The 20,333-nt window shown below is 39.0% G+C and overlaps 1 protein-coding gene and 1 long non-coding RNA gene across 2 annotated transcripts; one reads left to right on the top strand and one right to left on the bottom strand.

Annotated features, from left to right (window-relative positions):
* Window positions 1-859: 859 nt before the first annotated feature.
* LOC121413163 (organic cation transporter-like protein) lies at window positions 860-16,619 on the top strand. Its single transcript, XM_041605924.1, is given in 11 exon segments — window positions 860-986; window positions 989-1,008; window positions 6,190-6,471; window positions 8,955-9,058; window positions 10,009-10,163; window positions 11,455-11,623; window positions 13,512-13,653; window positions 14,346-14,440; window positions 14,856-15,064; window positions 15,863-15,971; window positions 16,406-16,619. Coding segments are annotated over 11 exon segments (1,626 nt in total).
* On the bottom strand, window positions 3,256-5,178 carry LOC121412798. The gene is made up of 2 exons (XR_005969676.1): window positions 4,708-5,178; window positions 3,256-3,384 (listed from the first exon to the last, which is right to left on the bottom strand). It is a non-coding gene; the product is annotated as an uncharacterized LOC121412798 (long non-coding RNA).
* Window positions 16,620-20,333: the final 3,714 nt, after the last annotated feature.

Here is a 20,333-nt window from a genome sequence, read left to right as displayed (position 1 = left end):
ATCTACTACGATAGATTCGAGAAAAATACGTCTTTTTTTCGAGAAGACTGGAATAATTATGAATGAACATTTTATATATTACATCTGCCGGCACAGTATTTTTTAATGGGAATTTGGCAAGGATTTTTTTCGCAGTGGTGTCGAGTTCCACGACCAATACCTCGTTAAAAATTTGGGGGAGGGTTCCAGCCCCAAGCCCCCAATATTTACGCCAGAACAACCACAGGGGTTGTACGCATCTTGTAGAACGGTCCCTGTCATAATATGTGAAACTACAAACATTAGAGCTTCCTTTTGGTGGGTATTAACATGTATAAATTTAGCTGTCAATATTTGTGAGATCAATAATTCCAGGGTAAATGACTTTGATCGAGCATGTATGTCATATTAATGACATACTAATAAACCTATATGCATTCGGTTTATATGGCTATAAGTGAACATACAAAAAGGACAAAAGTTTATCACAAGTTCATGTGTGTCATTGACCATGTGTCACGAACTTGATTTGATTTGATATTATCAGTGGTCCAAAACTAAAAAACAAAAAGAAAATAAAGCTGTAGTTGAAACAATAGACCTAATCATTATTTTTTACAGTCTTTTACAGTTAATCCCCTTAGCGGAGAGTTATTGATACAATACTTTGAATCAATGGAGTAAATAACTTGTTCGTTTCAGTACTAATCCTTGCTCTTAAAAGTTTAAAAGCTGGCATTAGATACTTCCTAAATTTATTGCATGCGCATGCGCCACGATTGTGACCGTTTTAGTGCGACTATATGCGTTGCTGAAGTTTTGTTCTTTATAACACAAACACAAAGTTTGACTGGTCTGGTACACGTTTATAATTGGCATCATGAATTTTGATGATATTCTTCTAACTTTGGGCGAGTTTGGAACCTACCAGAAAATTACCTATGCGTTGGTTTTTCTATTTTGGTTTCCGCCAGCTTCAATTGTGCTCGCGATGGTGTTCTTGGCAGGACAGCGGATCATTGGTGTAAGGTAGGTAGAGTCATAGCACAACACTGAAAACACTGAAAAAGTGCGGTGTTAAAAAACCATAAGGTGTTAATAAACCTGACCTGTTAAAAACATGCGGTGCTAAAGATCTGACGGTTTAAAATTACACCCATATACCACCAAAGAACCAGAGGTATTACACCCATGGGTGTTGAAATCACAATGTCAGGTTAACACCAGAATTTAATGGCTCTTATGGTCATCTATCTACACCAGTCTAACTCCACAATTTTTGGTGGGCATTGTAAAATTGTCATTGTTCAAAATTCAACTGTTTGTTTGAAGTAATGGTCCGCGTTCCCATTATCATAGGAAATGTAAACGTTATCACTGCAGTATTGCCGGACTCCGGTTAGATTGAGTATGTTGTCAACTACACGTTTTGTTTTTCACAGACTGTTAATTATAACCGAAATAACTTTCAAGACATATCAGTGATACAAGCACCACTTAACAAAGACAGAACTATTGATTTTTTGTTTTGAAATAAAGATATATTTAGTGATCCTCTTTCTTCAAATAAGACGGCGAAAACAAACTTAGTTTTTTTCTTCTAATATGCTTGAGAAATACAATTCTTTCAAATGAATTTAAAAATTTAAAACCGATTGAAAACCGAGGAGTTCAAAACTCCAGTTTTAATATATATATATATATATATATATATATATGTGTGTGTGTGTGTGTGTATAAATGTAACCAGGCATCTACTCCTTAAAAATTGAGGTTCAGATGTTCGACTTTATTCTCCAGAGTAGCATGACTGATAAAAATGTAGCACAAGTTGTGATGTTCTCTCGATCAGTTTAAAAAGACTCACTGAAAATCCGTCTTGCACACTAGTGTATATAAAAGGTTAAACATGTGACCATCATCATATTAGTCCCCCACCTGTTCGCCCAGAGATTACCAGATTACGAATTGCAGCAGTTGGTGCAAGGAAGGATGGGTCCAGTTGCAATCCCCTGGGAACAGAAAGCCTAGTAAGAATGCAGTTGAAAACAGAGGATAATCCTAATGGAGTGGACAAAAGAGTAGAATACATGAAAGAGATGGGACAACTAAGACCTTGGTCACATTTGCTCTACGGCGGCCGTACGGCGAGTCGAAAACAGCCATTTTATTCATTTTTATTCAAACCACCTATATGTAGCTGGTACAAAAATGTTAATACGGCTGTTTTCGACTCGCCGTAGAACAAATGTGACCATGGTATGAATGATCCATATGGGAAGTGTAAACGATGCTGGTACATGAACTTGTTAAGGCCCCCATCTCACTAGGATGGCGACCAAGGCAACCATGGCGATCTGATTAAAATCCCGCAAAGCGTAGCAGAATCGTCATCGAATTCTATTTTTAGCCTGCGAGGCGATTGCACTACAACTTCACTGCGACGGACCTGCGCTGAAGGCGATGGTAATACGCTGGTAGTACGACGCTGCCACTCTCTTGCCGCGATTTGAGGCAGATGTGATGGGCTGCTTCTGCGATCAAAGCGACCGTACAACGAGGCCCATACGCTAATTAGGACCTCGGTACGGTGGTACTACGAATGGAACGATTGTGTTACGTTCATGATGGGCTCTTGAAACGATTTCAAGCAATCGGCATATTGATCGCGGCACATGAGACATTTTTCAGTCGATTGCCAACCTCCGACCAAGATGGATGTCCAGAATTTGGTTGGACTTATACATCTTAGCATTATACAACAACTTCAATTAGAAGTTGAATACGAGGACCTGATACGAGGACAGTAGGAGGAGGCCCAAAAGATACTGGGTCCGATCCTGGCTGTCACTTAAGTTATAATATACAATATATATTACAATTTCACTCAAAAGATGTCGATGAGCCTAATAGTTAATATGAGGGATGCATCCAGAATTTCATAAAAGAGCATAAAAATGTTTTATATTTTGTTTATTTTTTCCACAAAAGTTTGTCACTCAAAATTGTTAGGTAAATTCCTTTCAAATTTGCTTTCAAGAAGTAGTCTACTGATGTGAGAGCACTCATAAGGGGGGGGGGGGGACAATGCCAGAATCCCCATAAAGTGTGCTTTCCCAATCAATACATCAGTGATCGAATCATTAAAATTTTAATATTGTTTACTGTCACTGTAAGAATTCATTCTATTTTTAAAACATATTCAATTTATATATTTTTGCGGAGGTAACCCATTTCGTCATCAAGACATGCGAGCGTCTTTTTTTCTCTCTTTCAAGCTGGCTCAGCAGTTAGATTTTTATCTTCCTACTATACCTCCTCCTTTTCCTCCTCCTCCTCTACCACCACCATAACCTCTTGTTCGCTTCCTCTTGGACCGCCGGCATAACAGATAGGGCAGCTTCCCTTTTTTATGGAAGCTTAAAAGTGCCACCGAGATGTTGAGATAATTATCTCGGGAAGTCGACATCTTGATAGCAAAAGATAAGATGACGAGATCCTGGATCTCATCATGTCGACATCTCTTAGAAGAAATGATGAGATGACAAGATCCCGGATCTCATCATGTCAACATCTTTTAGAAGAGATGTTGAGATGACAAGATCCCGGATCTCATCATGTTGACATCTTTTAGAAGAGATGATGAGATGACAAGATCCTGGAACTCATCATGTTGACATCTTGTAGAAGAGATGATGAGATGACAAGATCTTGGATCTCGTCATGTCTACATCTTTAAGAAGAGATGATTAGATGACATGATCATGGATCGAAGATCTTGTCATCTGATCATCTCTTCTACAAGATGTTGACATGATGAGATCCTGGATCTTGTCATCTCATCATCTCTTCTAAAAGATGACGACATGACGAGATCCGGGATCTTGTCATCTCATCATCTCTTCTAAAAGATGTTGACATGATGAGATCCGGGATCTTGTCATCTCAACATCTCTTCTAAAAGATGTTGACATGATGAGATCCGGGATCTTGTCATCTCATCATCTCTTCCAGAAGATGTTGACATGATGAGATCTGGGATCTTGTCATCTCATCATCTCTTCTAAAAGATGTTGACATGATGAGATCCGGGATCTTGTCATCTCATCATCTCTTCTAAAAGATGTTGACATGATGAGATTCGGGATCTTGTCATCTCATCATCTCTTCTAAAAGATGTCAACATGATGAGATCTGGGATCTCGTCATCTTATCTTTTGCTATCAAGATGTCGACTTCCCGAGATAATTATCTCAACATCTCGGTGGCACTTTTAAGCTTCCATATCTCTTCTACAAGATGTCGACATGATGAGATCCGGGATCTTGTCATCTCATCATCTCTTCTAAAAGATGTTGACATGATGAGATCCGGGATCTTGTCATCTCAACATCTCTTCTAAAAGATGTTGACATGATGAGATCCGGGATCGTGTCATCTCAACATCTCTTCTAAAAGATGTCAACATGATGAAATCCGGGATCTTGTCATCTCATCATCTCTTCCAGAAGATGTTGACATGATGAGATCTGGGATCTTGTCATCTCATCATCTCTTCTAAAAGATGTTGACATGATGAGATCCGGGATCTTGTCATCTCATCATCTCTTCTAAAAGATGTCGACATGATGAGATCTGGGATCTCGTCATCTTATCTTTTGCTATCAAGATGTCGACTTCCCGAGATAATTATTTCAACATCTCGGTGGCACTTTTAAGCTTCCATACTTTTTGGTCCTTTTTCTGGGAAGTATATTTGAAAACGTCGTGGTGTCGCCTCGTAATCTGTTGAAAATGTGATAATCCGCTACCATCGGCACGTTGTTTCATAGCAGCGCAGACGGTCGCTGCTCACTCGCTGGCCAGTCATCAGCGGCGCAGCAAAAGCGCAACGCGAATGCCTGCAGCGGGCTGAGAACGTGTGCCACATGCCACCCAAAGGGAAAGCGTCGTGGTGGAAACGGTGTGAAGCGTGTCGAGCGCAAGGCAGTCGCCTCGTAAACGGAAGCAGCGTAGCAGAATTGTCTTGGGAACGGGCCTGAAAATCACGGGCGATCGGTGCCGCTTTTAATGCGCTTCTCCCACGCTTTGTGCGTTAGAGCTTCGTTACAGCTACGAATGTGTCGTTTGTAATACGCTCTTGACTCGATTATGATGCGCTTTAGCACCTCCGCGATCTCGCTACGTAAGTTTTGAACATGTTCAAAATTTTGTGGCGACCAGGAAGATGGTGGCGATCCTTGCCGCTTCAGAAAAGATCAAGGTACGACGGAGAAGATTGGAAAGATCAAGCCACGTTCAAGCTACGATATACCACGCTTTGTCGATTTTTGACGATCGCAGCGGAATCGCCATTTAGTGAGATGGGGGTATAAGAAGGAAATAGCATTTGGCTCTTTGGTCATTCCCATTTTATTTGAGTCTCCCCACCTCCCCCGGTAATAACATACTGCATGTTCACTTCCAATTGGGGGAAACCAAGATATCTATGGAGGGTGAATAAACTAAGCTTATATTAATGTCATGAAATTCAAAACTCTGGGTCCGTAACAATATTCGTCTTTATCATACAATGTGAATTTAAAGATAATTATGAATAGGTGTCCCCTACTCAGTTCTAAATTTTGAATACTACTACTACCGTAAACTCACAGGGCCTTTCGTTTAGTTTTGTCTTTCATCATACACTCATGTGGCTGGGTGTCTCAACAAGCGACTATCCCTTTTTTTACTTCTTTTTCGTAGCAAGCCAGAATTATTTTTTAATTAGCCATAGTCATATATTTCTTACCCACTTTTAGTGTACTCAGAAAGGTTATGGTTGATTGCCTAATAATGATGTATGTTTTCATTTAAGAGGGAATTTATGCACGTAGCTCCGTGATTTTTATGACTGGTATGTTCTCTGTAATATTTCGTTGACAGTATAATGGCCTGTATGTTCTTTCAGTGTTAGTTTAACATAACATAGCGTTTTCCAACGGATGGCAAGATTCTTTTCCGTTTTTCATCCTTTCTGCATCCGTAAGTGCAGTGGGACCAAGCCTTTAGCTAAACTTTCGCTTCCAGCACTCATTCGTGCTGTATAGGAAGCGATCCTACCGGGCACCCATTCACGTGATCACCAGGGTTGAGTTCATAACAATTTCGGTCAATAGGTCGAGGGAAAACAGAACAGAAATAACATTCCACGTTTTCCCCTCCTGATAGGTACTAGAATGGGATGACGCAAACTGCACTGGAATTGGAATGAATGAGAGCGATTGTGCGTACTACAAGAAGCATCTTAGCATTCCCCATATAGTAGCAGACGACGATACCATTTTGTACGATCAGTGTCGCAAGTACGATGTATCGCAGGTATCGTTTGCGGATGCGATGACGTACTTTAAGGAAGGCACCAATCAGAGTGAGAATATTTATGACCTCATTACATGTGATCAAGGATGGATACATGACATGGCGCTATCAACATACACATTTACCCAGACGGTAGGGTGAAGCCCCATGAAATTGAGCTTGTCCTTGACATAATTTTCTTCATTTTTTTTTTATTTTATTGTTTTCTTTTTTTTCTCCCTTTAAAGCCTCTTTCACAATTGACGTACGACCATTTGCAACCTTTTAGTCGCGCGACAGGCTGCAACAGGCATCAATAGCTATTCATCTCATAAGATCGCGCAGAGGCTTTGACGGTCGCAACAGCTGTCGTACAACAAAAACAACCAGTCAACACAGTTGCAACAGTAAGTCGCATATGCTCGTATTGTTTTCGTGCGATCACATGCGAGTGTTGCACGAGGGATTGCGAGTGGTTTGATATCAGTCTCAATAGTTGCACTACTGATTGTATAGTCGTGAGAGTCGACGTGACAATGCGAATGCTCGTACGTTTGAATGAAACAAGTGCGAGTGCTCGTGTGATTAATGTGAGGTACAGACCAATTCGAACTCAGAGCAATGTAATATAGCAGCCATAGCTTGGGGCTTCCAACATATCCAATGGGCTGTCTGTCAATCTGCAATGAGCTAGGTGCGCGAATGTATGAGCGTATGTACATATCCTTTTGTTTGAATGAGCTAATAAATTAAACCTGCACATTACAGATTTATAATAATACCAACATGCTTATATACATGTAGCGCATATCACTGCCAAATGCGTCCCTATGCGCTCCATTGGATATTATTACCCTGGCTGTAGCCCCGCAGCCTTTTACAGCGTGGTGGCATTTCAAGGAATAAATTCCTGCCAGGTACCCACTTACCCCACCTGGGTCGAGTGCAGCACAACGTGGACGAATTTCTTGCTGAAGGAAATAACGCCATGGCTGGGATTTGAACCCACGACCCTCTTTTTCAAAGTCCGAAGACTAATCCACTGGGCCACAACGCTCCACGGTATTTATGATTTATGGAACAATTAGTTATCCTTAATTAAACCACAAACTTAGAAAAGTTTAATTTATACCCGAATTCAGTATGCGGGCCTATTTGTTGAGGGAGAAATGCCCTTTATTTTATTTCCTCTAGGTTTGATTTCGAAAAAGTTTGATTTATGTTTTAAAAGACAAAAATATACACTTATCTTACCCTTTGAATTTCGCGCAGTTTATGTTATTTTTTTCTTCTTATATTTTCGGCCATCTCTTATTTATTCTTAACTTCTATTTTGTAACTCTGAGAAAAGGTCGCATACATGCGAATGCAACGGCAGTGCAATGCTGTAAGCAGTGTTGCCATCGGTCTCGCAACAGTCTTATGGCCTATATTATCGCACAAAGTCACAAGACTGGTCTCCGTAGGTCGCTATAGCACATGTGCAAGTGTTGTACGACCTCCAGTCGACTAAATGCGACTACTTATGTTGTGCCACCTCTCGCATCAAGTCGTACGACTTTGAACAACATTCACACGATGATCGCCCGACCGATGGTACGACCTGATCCGAGTGAATCGATCGTACATGTATTTGATCGCGTTTGGATTTTGACTGTGTTCAAAGTTCAGATGCGATCCGTAGTCTCACGACCACCTCGAGTTCGTGCGATCGTCTACAACGACTGCAAGTGCTCGCAAGACACCAAGAGATCGATCATGCAACAACAAGGAAAAAAACTGTTGCAGGCGGTCGTAAACTGTCCGTACGTCAATTGTATGTGAAAGGTGCTTTAAGCACTCCCCATTTCTACAGGGCCCTAATAATAACGATTTTACAGGAAATTGACAGGCAAAAAATAAGAGGAGTATAATACAAAATGAAGGTCATTTTGGAAACATTTCTACATTCATGCCTTCCAGAATAGCCCTACTATATAGTGCCCTATAGGCAGAAAATTACACACGCAGCACCCCCACCCCCCCCCCCCATTTTCCAGGGCAGTGCTATCTTACCCTCCTGTTACTTCTCTCTCCTCTTCAATCTGTCTTTTTGTCTCATTCCCGATTAAAAAAAAATGTTCAACTTAGATATAAATCATATATAAGCCAAACCCCTAAATGCGTTCTTTTTTTTTTATTTCATATTCCTTCTCACTACAGACCCTCGGGCCGTGTTTAAGTGGTGCAAATTATGTTCATAAATTGATTCATTCATCATCTTCTCTTTTGTGGGTGGGGTTCCTGTATTTCAATCGTAATACTCGGCCTGCCTTGAAAATTACCGGTGAATAATCGTGAAGATTGGCACGGTTTCACTGTAAAAATGCAGTTTTCTTAAAAAAAGCCGGTTTGAGAAACGGTGTGAAGGAAACGCATCTGAAAAATGTACTTTAGGGCTTATGTTTAAATGTATATTAAAAGACACATTAATTCATTTTGACAAATGCCTATGTAACTATCTAAGTGAGGGACTCTTTGAACATCATGAAGCATACCCCTTCGAATATTTTGGAAGTTTGAATGAGAAGGTTGTGAAGATTATATAGGATATACGTTTTCTCAATCAAGATGATCATTGTCTCCTTTGTTTTCAGTTTGACCTGGTTTGTGACCGGAAATACCTGGTCAATTTGTCACAATCAATCTTCTTCGTTGGGGTCTTCATTGGTTCTGTTATACTTGGTGCAATTGCAGACAGGTAATCAGTATACACAGGGGGCGGATCTGTATTTAATGAGGGAGGCGTAATTGTCTCTAAGGAGCAAACAACAATGAATTAAAATAGGTCACGGTTACTACCGTCGTAGCCATTGTACTTTCCATTCTTTTTCCTGACAAGAATATGTATATATATATATATATATATATATATATATATATATATATATTCACTGTCAACTCGTCTACCCATCACGTGGTCTACCTTCATTTAGTCTAATGCCATTCCGTCGATCAACATTTCGTCTAAAAAATATTTGGTCCAATAACCGTTTGGTCAAATCATCCCGTCGTCTAATCACCAGTTCTTCTGTGACCATTTTGTCACATAACCAGTTGGTCTAATACCAATTTTCTTTTCATTCATTTCGCCCAATTAACACTTAGTCCATTAGACCAAATGGCATGTGGACTCAATAGCTATTGAACCAACTGGTTATTAGACGAAATAGCAATTTAAACATGTGGATAGTGGACGAACTAATGGTAGACCAAATGATAGTAGGCGAGTTGGCAATTAGACGAATTGGCAGTAGACAAATTGGGAATATATCCAATATATTGCACTCATGATTCTGTGATATGGGAATGCTATGATGGCATAAGTATATGCATATTTGTTCTAATATATATTCCGATCTCTAAATAAACATGTATACAAAAAACACGTTCATAAAAGTAAACACAATCTATGAATGCAAATTTCATATAAGTGTAAATATACATATTATAAGTGTAAATATATAAATGGTGTGTCCAATAATTTTAATGACGACTTTTTAATTCTACTACTAGTATATTTTATCTTATTTCAATTATTTTTTTTCACTGTCAAATCCTTTTAGGGCCCCGTTCTCCGTTTTATATCTGCCCGACGCGTTTAAGCAGCGTTTTAAACTTTATTAAAATATCTCACTGTTTTTCTGTTAGATATGGAAGGAAAATATCGTTAATCATTTCAAACATCATCGTTGTATTGTTTGGTGTCTGTGCTGCATTTTCTCCGAACTACATCACTCTTGTTACCCTGAGGGCGCTCTCGGCTGTCGGATGCTTTGGGATGCTTCTGATATCTACGGTGATAGGTAAGTGGTATTATTATAAAATGGTGTGATGGATTCGAATCAAATGATCGCTTGAGCTCCAACAAGTGACAGGCCATTAAGTTGTGGATAACAAAAAAATACTAATGATTGCTACTATTAACCAGTTATGTTGACCGGTATTGTTTTTTTTCATAATGGGGATGGTTTCTCAAATAACAAGGATCCAAATGATAATCTTGTAAACAAAATTAATAATGCACATTATTTTGCTCTGACAGAATAATTCTTACACCTGTTACATTTAAAACAGTCCTAGTCCGTTAGCATTGTTACCTAGACTACTATCATAGTAAATTATGTCCATGGGCTAGATGGGGGTAAATTATAAATAACGAGGTGCCGCTGCAAACCCGACCGTACTATACGTAGTATTCCAGCCAGTCGCAAATGAGGCACAAACAATACTAAACAATGAATTTCACATCCTACCGGTATACATTTTTTAGCACCTGGGTGGAGAGTGGCAAAGCGTGGATTGACTCCTTGCCAAAGGACACCAGTCCGCAGTGTGATTCGAATACATGACCCTCTGATTACAGGGCGAGAGTCAGAACCAATACACCACGAACCTGACGTGGTCAGGGTCAAATCCTACGGGCTTGGAGGGGGTGAGTCAAGATGTCGCAGACTACTACACTATTCATGTCTCCATCATACCGTTAAGATTTCTTCAAGTAGACATAACATTCTCAACGTATTAGAGGGACCTCACGCGTGTATACCATACCTCTCACGTGTTTTCTTTTAAGAGTATGGTATCTACCTTGTATGGCCGTACCCCTCTCCCTAATCTCTAGTTCGAATTTGAAAGCTGGTTACTGATGATTTCGTCAAAGAACAACTTTGAGCAACTTTACGTCGGAAGATGCCTTCGTTTCTATTTAAAGGACGCAGAGTATTACTTTTGCACGTTAATTCGCACAAAACAATGGCCATCGAGGGCGCAAAATTACATCTTCTTTCAGGGTGCACATACATGTATGGTAATTTTGCACCCTCTACATTTTCATTTTGCACCGGAATTCGTAAAGTAAAAAAAAGTATATATTATTCTGATGCACATGGGTAAATACAATACAATGGATGAAAAAGTGCTCTAGAATTGAGGTATCAAAGCAAGATTACCATTGACAAAACAATTAAATTCCGGAATCTGGATTCGAGTTATAACTTGGTAAAATTCATTGATCATACTACTTGCCATTGATTGTGGTGTACTGCTAACGATTTCGTGAAACCAGACCGAATCTCTTCAATTCTGTTTCCACAGGAACTGAGTTTGTCGGCCCATCGAAACGTGCCTTTGTGGGAATCTTCATCTCCGTGTCATTTTCCTTTGGATATCTGCTACTCACGATCTACGCCTATTTTATCAGAAATTGGCGCTATCTTCTACTATCGGTCAATCTGACATTCGCTCTGTTCTTCTTCTTTTACCCGTGAGTATAGTTTTGATGCCCTTTCGTCTCAGCTGCCACGTGCGGAGGATTTCACAACAGAGTAAGCGTATCAAACTGCCTGTAAAAACAATTGCAAAGAACAGTTGTGAGGTCTCTGTTGAAAATTGGTGAACTAGAACATCAGTTTTGCCATAAGTTTGAGAGCTGACAAAAAATGACAAATGTCGTTTGCCAGTTGTCTGCCAATAATGAAGGACTAATCTGCTGTTTTGATTCACCAAATTTCGACAAAGTCTTCTTTGCCCTGTTAGGTGTTCTTTGTCATGACGGCCATTTGACATATTTACTTTGTTCTGGATTCCTCCGTACATAGCTGAGAAAAAACACATATTCTATCATCTATTACAAAATAAGCATTGTTTACATCGCGGATATACACAAAACAAAAGTGTGTATATATTCATAAATAAAGGTTCAGGCATTATATTCGGTTTTGGTAATAAGCACATAAGAACCCTTAAAGGGATGGTCCAAGCTGGAGATATTCATATCTCAATAAATAGAGTAAGATTTACAGAGCAAAATGCTGAAAATTTGATCAAAATCGGATAACAAATAACGAAGTTTTTTTATTTTAAAAAATTTGAATTTTTCCGGTGAAACAGTTCTAGGCATGTCTTCATGAATATTCATTAGGTAGGCTGATGATGTCATATCCCCACTTGTTCTTTTGTATTTCATTATATCAAATTAAGTTTATCTAAAAAAATTCTACCAAGAACTAAAGCAATTGGATTGCCAACTGATTTAGTGCATAAGTTATTTATTGCCGCAACTTATTCTATTATAATGGAGACACATCAATTACAAATGTATGGAAAAATAAACAATTGTGATTTCGTGTAATAGCATAAGAAAAATGATGAAAGCGGGGATGTGACATCATCAGCCAATCTAATGAATATCCAGAATGATGTGCATATAACTGTTTTCACAAAATATTGCCAAAATTAAAAATTCAATAACTTTGTTATTTGTTATCTAATTTTGATGAAATTTTCAGCATTTTGCTTTCTGAACTTTACTCTATATATTTAGATATAGATATTTTCAGCCCGGACTATCCCTTTAAATCAACTTTAACTTACTTCAATTACAACCATGACCATAAAATTCTATTAGCTTTTCATATTCTTTAGTCTTTTTTTTATTCAATTGCTTAATCGAATAAATAATTTATATCTTACTAGGGTATATATTATACATCATAACACTTTAATAAGTTACTAAGAATACCAAAGTACTGAAAATCAGCACATGAAGTGCAGTCGCAATACGAGCTCATAGAAGTGCTCATTTAGCAACTTTTTATTTTTTTTATTTTGAGCCTTTAGACTTCCATAAAGGTTGCTATTATAACCAGAATTTACACCTTTTTATTTGTTGCCATAAAACCATAGGTTTACATTGAGAAAACGTGATGAGGAAATTAATTTGAAATACGATCTTACCTACAAACTATTTTTGACTTATTTATTACGTTGATTTTTACAATTTCGTATAAATTATCGAGGCACGCTTGTAATGTGGAGTTTTTTGCTCAGCGATGGTCGGAAGATTTCCAAACAGAGAAAATTTACACTAAAACTATGATCATCATGACAAAGACAACAATAAGTATTTGTCGAAAATTGGTTAATAAAACAAAACCCAGCTGAGTTGGACCCTGGCAACGACACATTCGCAATTGTTTGTCAGCTCCAAAACTTAGGACAAAACTGCTGTTCCGGTTCCGGTTCACCAACTTCCGACAAAGACCTCTCGGTTGTTCTTTGTCATTTGATAGGCATTTTCAATACGTGTGTTAGTGTGTTTTAGTGTGTATTCAGTGTGTTAGTGTACCACATTTACCCCGTTCTGTAATTAGGTTTATCCCTGAATCGGTAAGGTGGCAGATCTCCAAAGGTCGGTACAAAGAGGCGGAAGCTACCGTAAGAAAGGTTGCCAGATTCAACAAAGTCAATCTCCCGGATGGCTTCTTCTACAAACACGACTTTTATAATTCAGGGGTATGTATATTTAAATGGGTATGAAACACCATGACCACGTATACATTTTCTGACCAGAAACTACAAGCGACTTGCCATGAGCACTGGTCATTTTCAACAAGATCCAAATTGAAGAAGGTTACTCTAACCCTTCTGCTATGAAGTAGAAAAGCAAAAAATGTATTTCGAGCTATATATATATTAGAATCACCGAGTGAATATAATTTACACACTAGTATAGCTATATTCATATTTTAAAATGTAATTTGCGCCCCTCCCCTATTTTCAGATATCCTCTCAGCGCCCCCACCCACTTTTAAAATCCTTTATTTGACAATCATAAGTAGAGAACAAGTATGAACATGATTGTCAGCACAAGAAAAGCTCACATTAATTCATATCAATTACGATGCAGATGGTGAGGATAATCATCATCCGGACATTATGGCTTAGTGGTAGAGCGTCCGCCTCAAGACGGAAGGTCATGGGTTCGATTCCTCCCGAGCCGTGTCAAAGACTTCAAATGGGACGTCCTGCCTTCTTGTCGAGTGCTTGACGTTAAAGAATGTCGGAGGGTAATAACAACGTTATGTTATGCAGGGCCCTCTTGGAGAACAGTTCATAAGAGCCGAAATAGCTACCTTAGGCAAATATGTCTTATTACTATTGTAACTATTGTTATTATTATAATTAATTTTTCCCAATAATCTTAGGAAACCCAAGCTGAAAAGAAACGTGATCCAACTCTACTTGATCTTTTCCGGACACCAGTCCTGCGAAAAAGGACGCTCGTTTTGATTGTTATTTGGTAAGTCGTACGATTTTAAACGTGATGAGTGTTAACCCTACCTCAAAAGAATGTTCTCAAAATATTAGGGACAGTACCATTCTTTTTCATACATTTACCAAAGTATTAAGTTTAAAACATGCATTCTTCCTTTAAAGAGTATCTAAATTGCAAAGATTGGGGGCAGGGCACATTTTCCATTTTAATGAAAATGAAAACAGGATATTGTATGCAGGTTGTTAGAGAGGGTACTATGAGATTGAAGAGTGATTAGAATAAAGGGTCCATTTTGAAAGTAATGTAATGATATTGCGTAGCCCCCTCCCTCCCTTATCTCCTTCACCCTTCCCCGGTTGTCTGTTCACTCTCTGCCATGCTGATGGCGCTATATATATATATATATATATATTTTTTTTTTTTTTTTTTTTTTTTTTAGGTTAACCAACAACCTCATATTCTATGGCTTGCATCTGAGTACCGGGTCCTTTGGAGTCAATATCTATCTGAGTTTTGTTATCTCCGGGGCCGTAGAGATCGTTTCTGTCAGTCTTTGTGTCCGAGCGATAGAATGGATTGGTCGTCTGTACAGTATCATAGCCTGCTTCGTCATTGCAGGCGTGGCAAGTTTTATTGCCATATTCGTCCGTAAGCACACAATAATACAATTATACATGAATTGAAAATTCAGTCTACTTGGCATCTAAAGAATAAAAAATCACGATTGGTAATAGTAGAATGCAATAAACAAAATTTAAAATCACGGAGCATAGCTCTCAACAATGAAATAAAAAGTGACGCTTTTCTTCAGTCAAAATCATTTTCTGAAACAGACGATAGTAAACAGACGTGTTTCTCTCGTCTTTTTCAGAAAGCGTTTCTGAATGTTATCTTTTTGTCACTCACCATGGGCACTGACATCTCCGTTTAACGCGTATTCCTATGTCCTCTGAGGGTGGGCGCTATGAGATAATGATGTCGTATCAGGTCTGTTGCCCGCCATGAATTCTTGACACCAACATCAACTAGAGATAAAACAAGAAAAAAGGGATCATCAGATTCTGACGGGAAGATGGGGGGCACTCTGCCATCCCCTTCATCAGGACTGGTATGCGAGTGTTAACCATTGTTACTACGATGTTGATCTTAGGCACATTGACTTCCCGTACAAAGGCCGAACTAGCGCGCACTGCGCGTCGCCATAATAATATACATCTCTGTGCGCGTCGCCTTCCCGCACAAAGGCCGTTCGCGCGCACTATTCACTGCACGTTAACGGTCCTTCTGCGGGAAGGCGACGTGCAGTGCGCGCTAACTGCCTTAGTGCGGGAAGGTGATTTTTACGTTGTTATTGATATTTGGATATGCGATTGATTGCAGCTCTTGGTGCACCGCGCTCTAGATTCATCTCTGCATTTATGAATTTGTTTCTCTTTAATCGTACAGCAACTGGGGTGGCCAAATCAACGGTCGGCAAGATCGGAAAGTTCGGTATCGCCGGGTCCTTTGCGATTGGTTGTGTCATTGTCCTTGAAATCCTACCAACTCCTACAAGGTGAGTGAGGGGGGTTACGTTTCTGGACGGGAGCCTTGAAGGAGGGTAGCTTGGGAACAGAAATATTCATCCAAGCAGCAGCAAAACACAACAACAACAACATCTAATTCCAACACTCAGCAAATGCTCGGGGTCTCGATAGACGTTATAGTTCAAGGTTCCACTCCCACCCCTTTTAAGTGACAAAGAAAGATAATGTAATTGTACGCTTGTTTTCTGTTAACTATAAGCTTTGCCAACATGAGGAAGGGGGGGGGGATTCCTCATGTTCCCCGATCGGCCGCTCAAAGTATTTTTTTATCTAGAGGGGGAGGGGGTTGTCCTAAGGACTGAGGTTTAATTCATTCGAGTTTTAGTTTCATAAACAAGATAAGGTATCCTATATGGCCTAAGTAACAACTGCTCTGCAATTATTTCATTTTCTCATTACGCAGGAGTGTTGGTATCGGAATATGTTCCATGGCATCCCGCATCATTGCTATAGCAACCCCTCTGCTTCTCATCCTCTACGATGTTTGGGCACCGGGTCCACTCGTTCTTCAGACCATAGCTGCTTTAATAACGGCGGGATTGTGCTTCATTCTCCCCGAAACCCGAGGCAAGAAGCTCCCAGAGACGCTGGAGGACGGAGAAACTTTCGGAATGTAGGTTAACGTAACCATTTACTAGTAATTTTTCCTAGCATTTTTTTTATTTTATAATTGTTATTCTTTATTATTACTATTACCATTTTAATTAACAGTATTATTATAACATTATCGGTTATTGTTACTCTTGTTTGTGGGGGGGGGGTGATTCTGTGAGGATTTATTCACATCTTACGAAGGGAATAGTTCTTTGAAGAGTCTTTTGCATTTTTTTGAAAGAGATATTGTCTACTGCTTGCTGTTCTTGGTGATAACCGGTAGTGGGCCAAGTGAGATCCTAAGATGAAGCTGCTCCTCGGGCTCTGGGTTTGGCTTTAGTGCCTTCACGGAATCCATTGTGGAATCTCCTGTTGACTGCCCTGAGATGCCTGGTGCGTCCAGAGCCAGTAGCCTTTCTGCGCTTAGCTTTCACACTCCAGTTGTATTTCCTAATGGTCTTACACGGGTATGAACAGGCTGCACAGGAACACTTCTGGATGTGCCAGCTACGATGCCCGCACCTCCTACAGAAGTTGTGGGTCTTGTTATGGCGCTTTCCAATGCTGGAAGTACCCTTCGTCATCTTTGCAAAGCAGCAGACTGTAAGAGCGGTTATTGTTACTCATCGGCAACATTATCATCTTCATATACCATCATCATCATCGTCAGCATCATAACCTTGTTATTCTGTCATTACTATTAGAAGTAGTAGTAATAGTATTAGGAATAGTAGTAGTAGTAGTAGTAGTAGTAGTAGTAGTAGTAGTAGTAAAAGTAGTAGTAGTAGTAGCAGCAGCAGCAGTAGTAGTAGTAGCAGCAGTGGAAGTAGTAGTAAGAATTAGTAATAGAAGTAGTAGTAGCAGCAGCAGCAGCAGCAGTAGTAGTAGTAGTAGTAGTAGTAGTAGTAGTAGTAGTAGTAGTAAGAATTAGTAACAAATGTAGTAGTAGTAGTACTAGATGTCGTAGAAGTTGTTGTGGTAGTTGCAGTTGCAGTATAGTAGTAGTAGTAGAATTAGTAGAAGTAGTAGTAGCATTAGAAGTAGTAGCAATAGTAGAAGTAGTAGTAGTAGTAGTATGCAGTAGTAGTGGTAGTAGTAGTAGTAGTAGTGCAGAAGTAGTAATAGAAGTTGGTGTTGTTGTATTTATAGTAATAGTAGAAGTATAGTAGTAGAAGTAGTAGTAATAGTAGTAAACGTAATAGTAGTAAACGTAATACATGTACAACAATTATTACAACCATCATTAACACTATCATGGTTACCTTCTTCTATCGTTTGATGTTTTATTTTTTTTATTTTCTCATCATTATCTTCGTTATTATCAAACACGTAAAATGATTTTTGTCACGATTCTCACTCCAGAAAAACGCAAAAGGCCGAGAAGGAACTTCACAGCATGGAAAGGGCTCCGTTATAATTTTCATGACGATCAGATGCCGGAGGGGATACAACAGGTATTAGGGAGTTTTTGCAAAGCGACGTACGGACGATTCGAGGACAGAGACAATTCTTTGTCAAATGCCATTCGTGACGAAGAACAATCAAGAGGTTTTTGTCGGAAATTGGTGACTCAAAACAGCAGGTTTAGTTTTTGATTTTGGACAAACGACATGTTTTTTTTTATTTTTCGTAAGCTCCGAAACTTAAAACGAAACTGCAATTCCGGTCCACTAATTTTTGACAAAGATATTTCAGCTGTTTTATGTCGTTTGATGGGCATTTTCAATATATTTGCTGTCACGGGGCAGATTCGGGATTTTCAAAAAGGGGAGGGCACATTTTCCCAAGGGAAAATGGGTTCTCACTTGTGTATGGACATAATTTTAGTGCCTCTCAAAGTGGGGGGGGGGGGGTGACACTTGTGTATGAACGGCATATCTACATTACAAATATTGACTATGACTCTCAAGGGGCGGGGCACTGACCTGAATTGCCCCCTCTCCCTGGATCTGCCACTGTCTACTGTGTTTTGTAATCCTCCGTACATCACGGAGCAAAAATAAAACTCTTCAATCTATATTCCTGTAACCCAATGCGCATGGACCCTACAAAGTTCGATCCACCGACTGCTTCAGCATCCCATGCTGTTACCTTATTAAGGGACAGCACCGATGGACCTACTAGAGATGGACGAATGTGGATAATGTTATCATTTATAAATAGCACATTACCTTACATTTCACATTGATGATTTTCTTATTATTTCTCTAGTGTGAAAGTGGGTTGAAGTGTGTTGGAATGCCTTATGGTATTCAAATGTGAGGGATGAAAGGATATAATCAGAATAAAAAGCACATAAATTGAAAGAATAAAGATTGTGAAATTAATGATACAAAATTAGGAAAGATTTCAATAGTCCATTGACATTATGTAGTGAAGAATAGGAAAATGATGCAGTTGTTCTGAATGATGTGGATGATCGAGAGAGAGAGAGGTGTTGGTCATGGTTTGAGAAAATGAACCCGTTTTAAGGGAAAATGCTGATGTAAATAAATAGTTATGATGATGATGATGATGAATAACGTATATAATTATATTAATTTTATGCATTTATATTTGCTATGCAAATTGTCATGTTTCTCAAGGAAATTGACAAGTTCAATAAAACCTGAATTTCGAGCAAAAGTGAGCAAAATTTTTCCATTTTGAAAAAGATATACTGTATAAGTTTTAGATGAAACAATCCTATACGTTAGATGCATTTCATGGGAGTAGGACTAAGGGGCCTTGATCAGTCGGGTTAACAAAAAATGAACCAAAATGGGGGGGGGGGGGCGTTAAAAAATGGGCATTGCAGAGGTTGACAAACTTTTTAAAAATTCTACTTACTACCCGGGAATGGCGAGTTAACGTGTTTAGTGAGGGTACCGAAATTCGATATCGTGACTAGTTCTAGAAATTAAAGCGGGAGAAAATGTGGCTGGGCCACAAAAAAACATAACCCAATAAAAATATAGTCCTATCCCAATTTATGAGCGACAGTGTAGTTCTAAGCTCAGGTATGGGAATCGATGATATTCCTTTATATAGTAAAGTAATGCTAATCAAGGTAAGTAAAACATTTTAATCTTTAGCAAATGCGTATGATGATTCATAAACACGCCAACAGATGTCTAGACTTTCCCCACAATTTTGGTTGCAACCGAGCCCGCATTGGATGATTGAGTCTAAATTGCCCATCCGCCTCTTATCTAATGAACTTTACTGGTTACCTCATGCACATCAGCGTCAAACGAAATAGACAACGGTAAGTTTTTAACTTTGCTCTCATTAAACCTTACGATATGAATGTAAACACATCATTGGTATGGCATTGACCTTTTCCTCTGAACTTGACTAGACTGTTTAGTGATCACTTGATACTCAAATAATGATGTTCCTTTGCTTATAAAAAAAACTTAATTATGCACATAAACATGCACAAATGTGTGTTATTTTAGAAGAGAGACAAAGTAGATTCAAAGGTCAGAAACCTTGAAGAACGTGATAAGGTATATTTGCAGAGCAGAAGGTCGAATCTTCGAAGTTTCTGTAAATGTTTATGGCATTTTCAAAGACCTCTAAAAGTTCGGATTGGTTTTATAATGGCCTTTTAAGAGCTGAAACTTGGTTATTACTATTAGGGTGTTATTTTTATCTAAGGTACCGCTGGTATGTGACTGCATTAAAACATTCATGATCACAAGGCGACCGGAAGCACAGAGAACTTCAACCAATCGAGAATGGCTTTGACCATT

This window comes from Lytechinus variegatus, chromosome 4, assembly GCF_018143015.1.
Source record: "Lytechinus variegatus isolate NC3 chromosome 4, Lvar_3.0, whole genome shotgun sequence".
NCBI classification, from domain to species: Eukaryota; Metazoa; Echinodermata; class Echinoidea; order Temnopleuroida; family Toxopneustidae; genus Lytechinus; species Lytechinus variegatus.
Note: the sequence above shows the minus strand (reverse complement) of the source record. Positions and strands in the feature narration are given on the sequence as shown.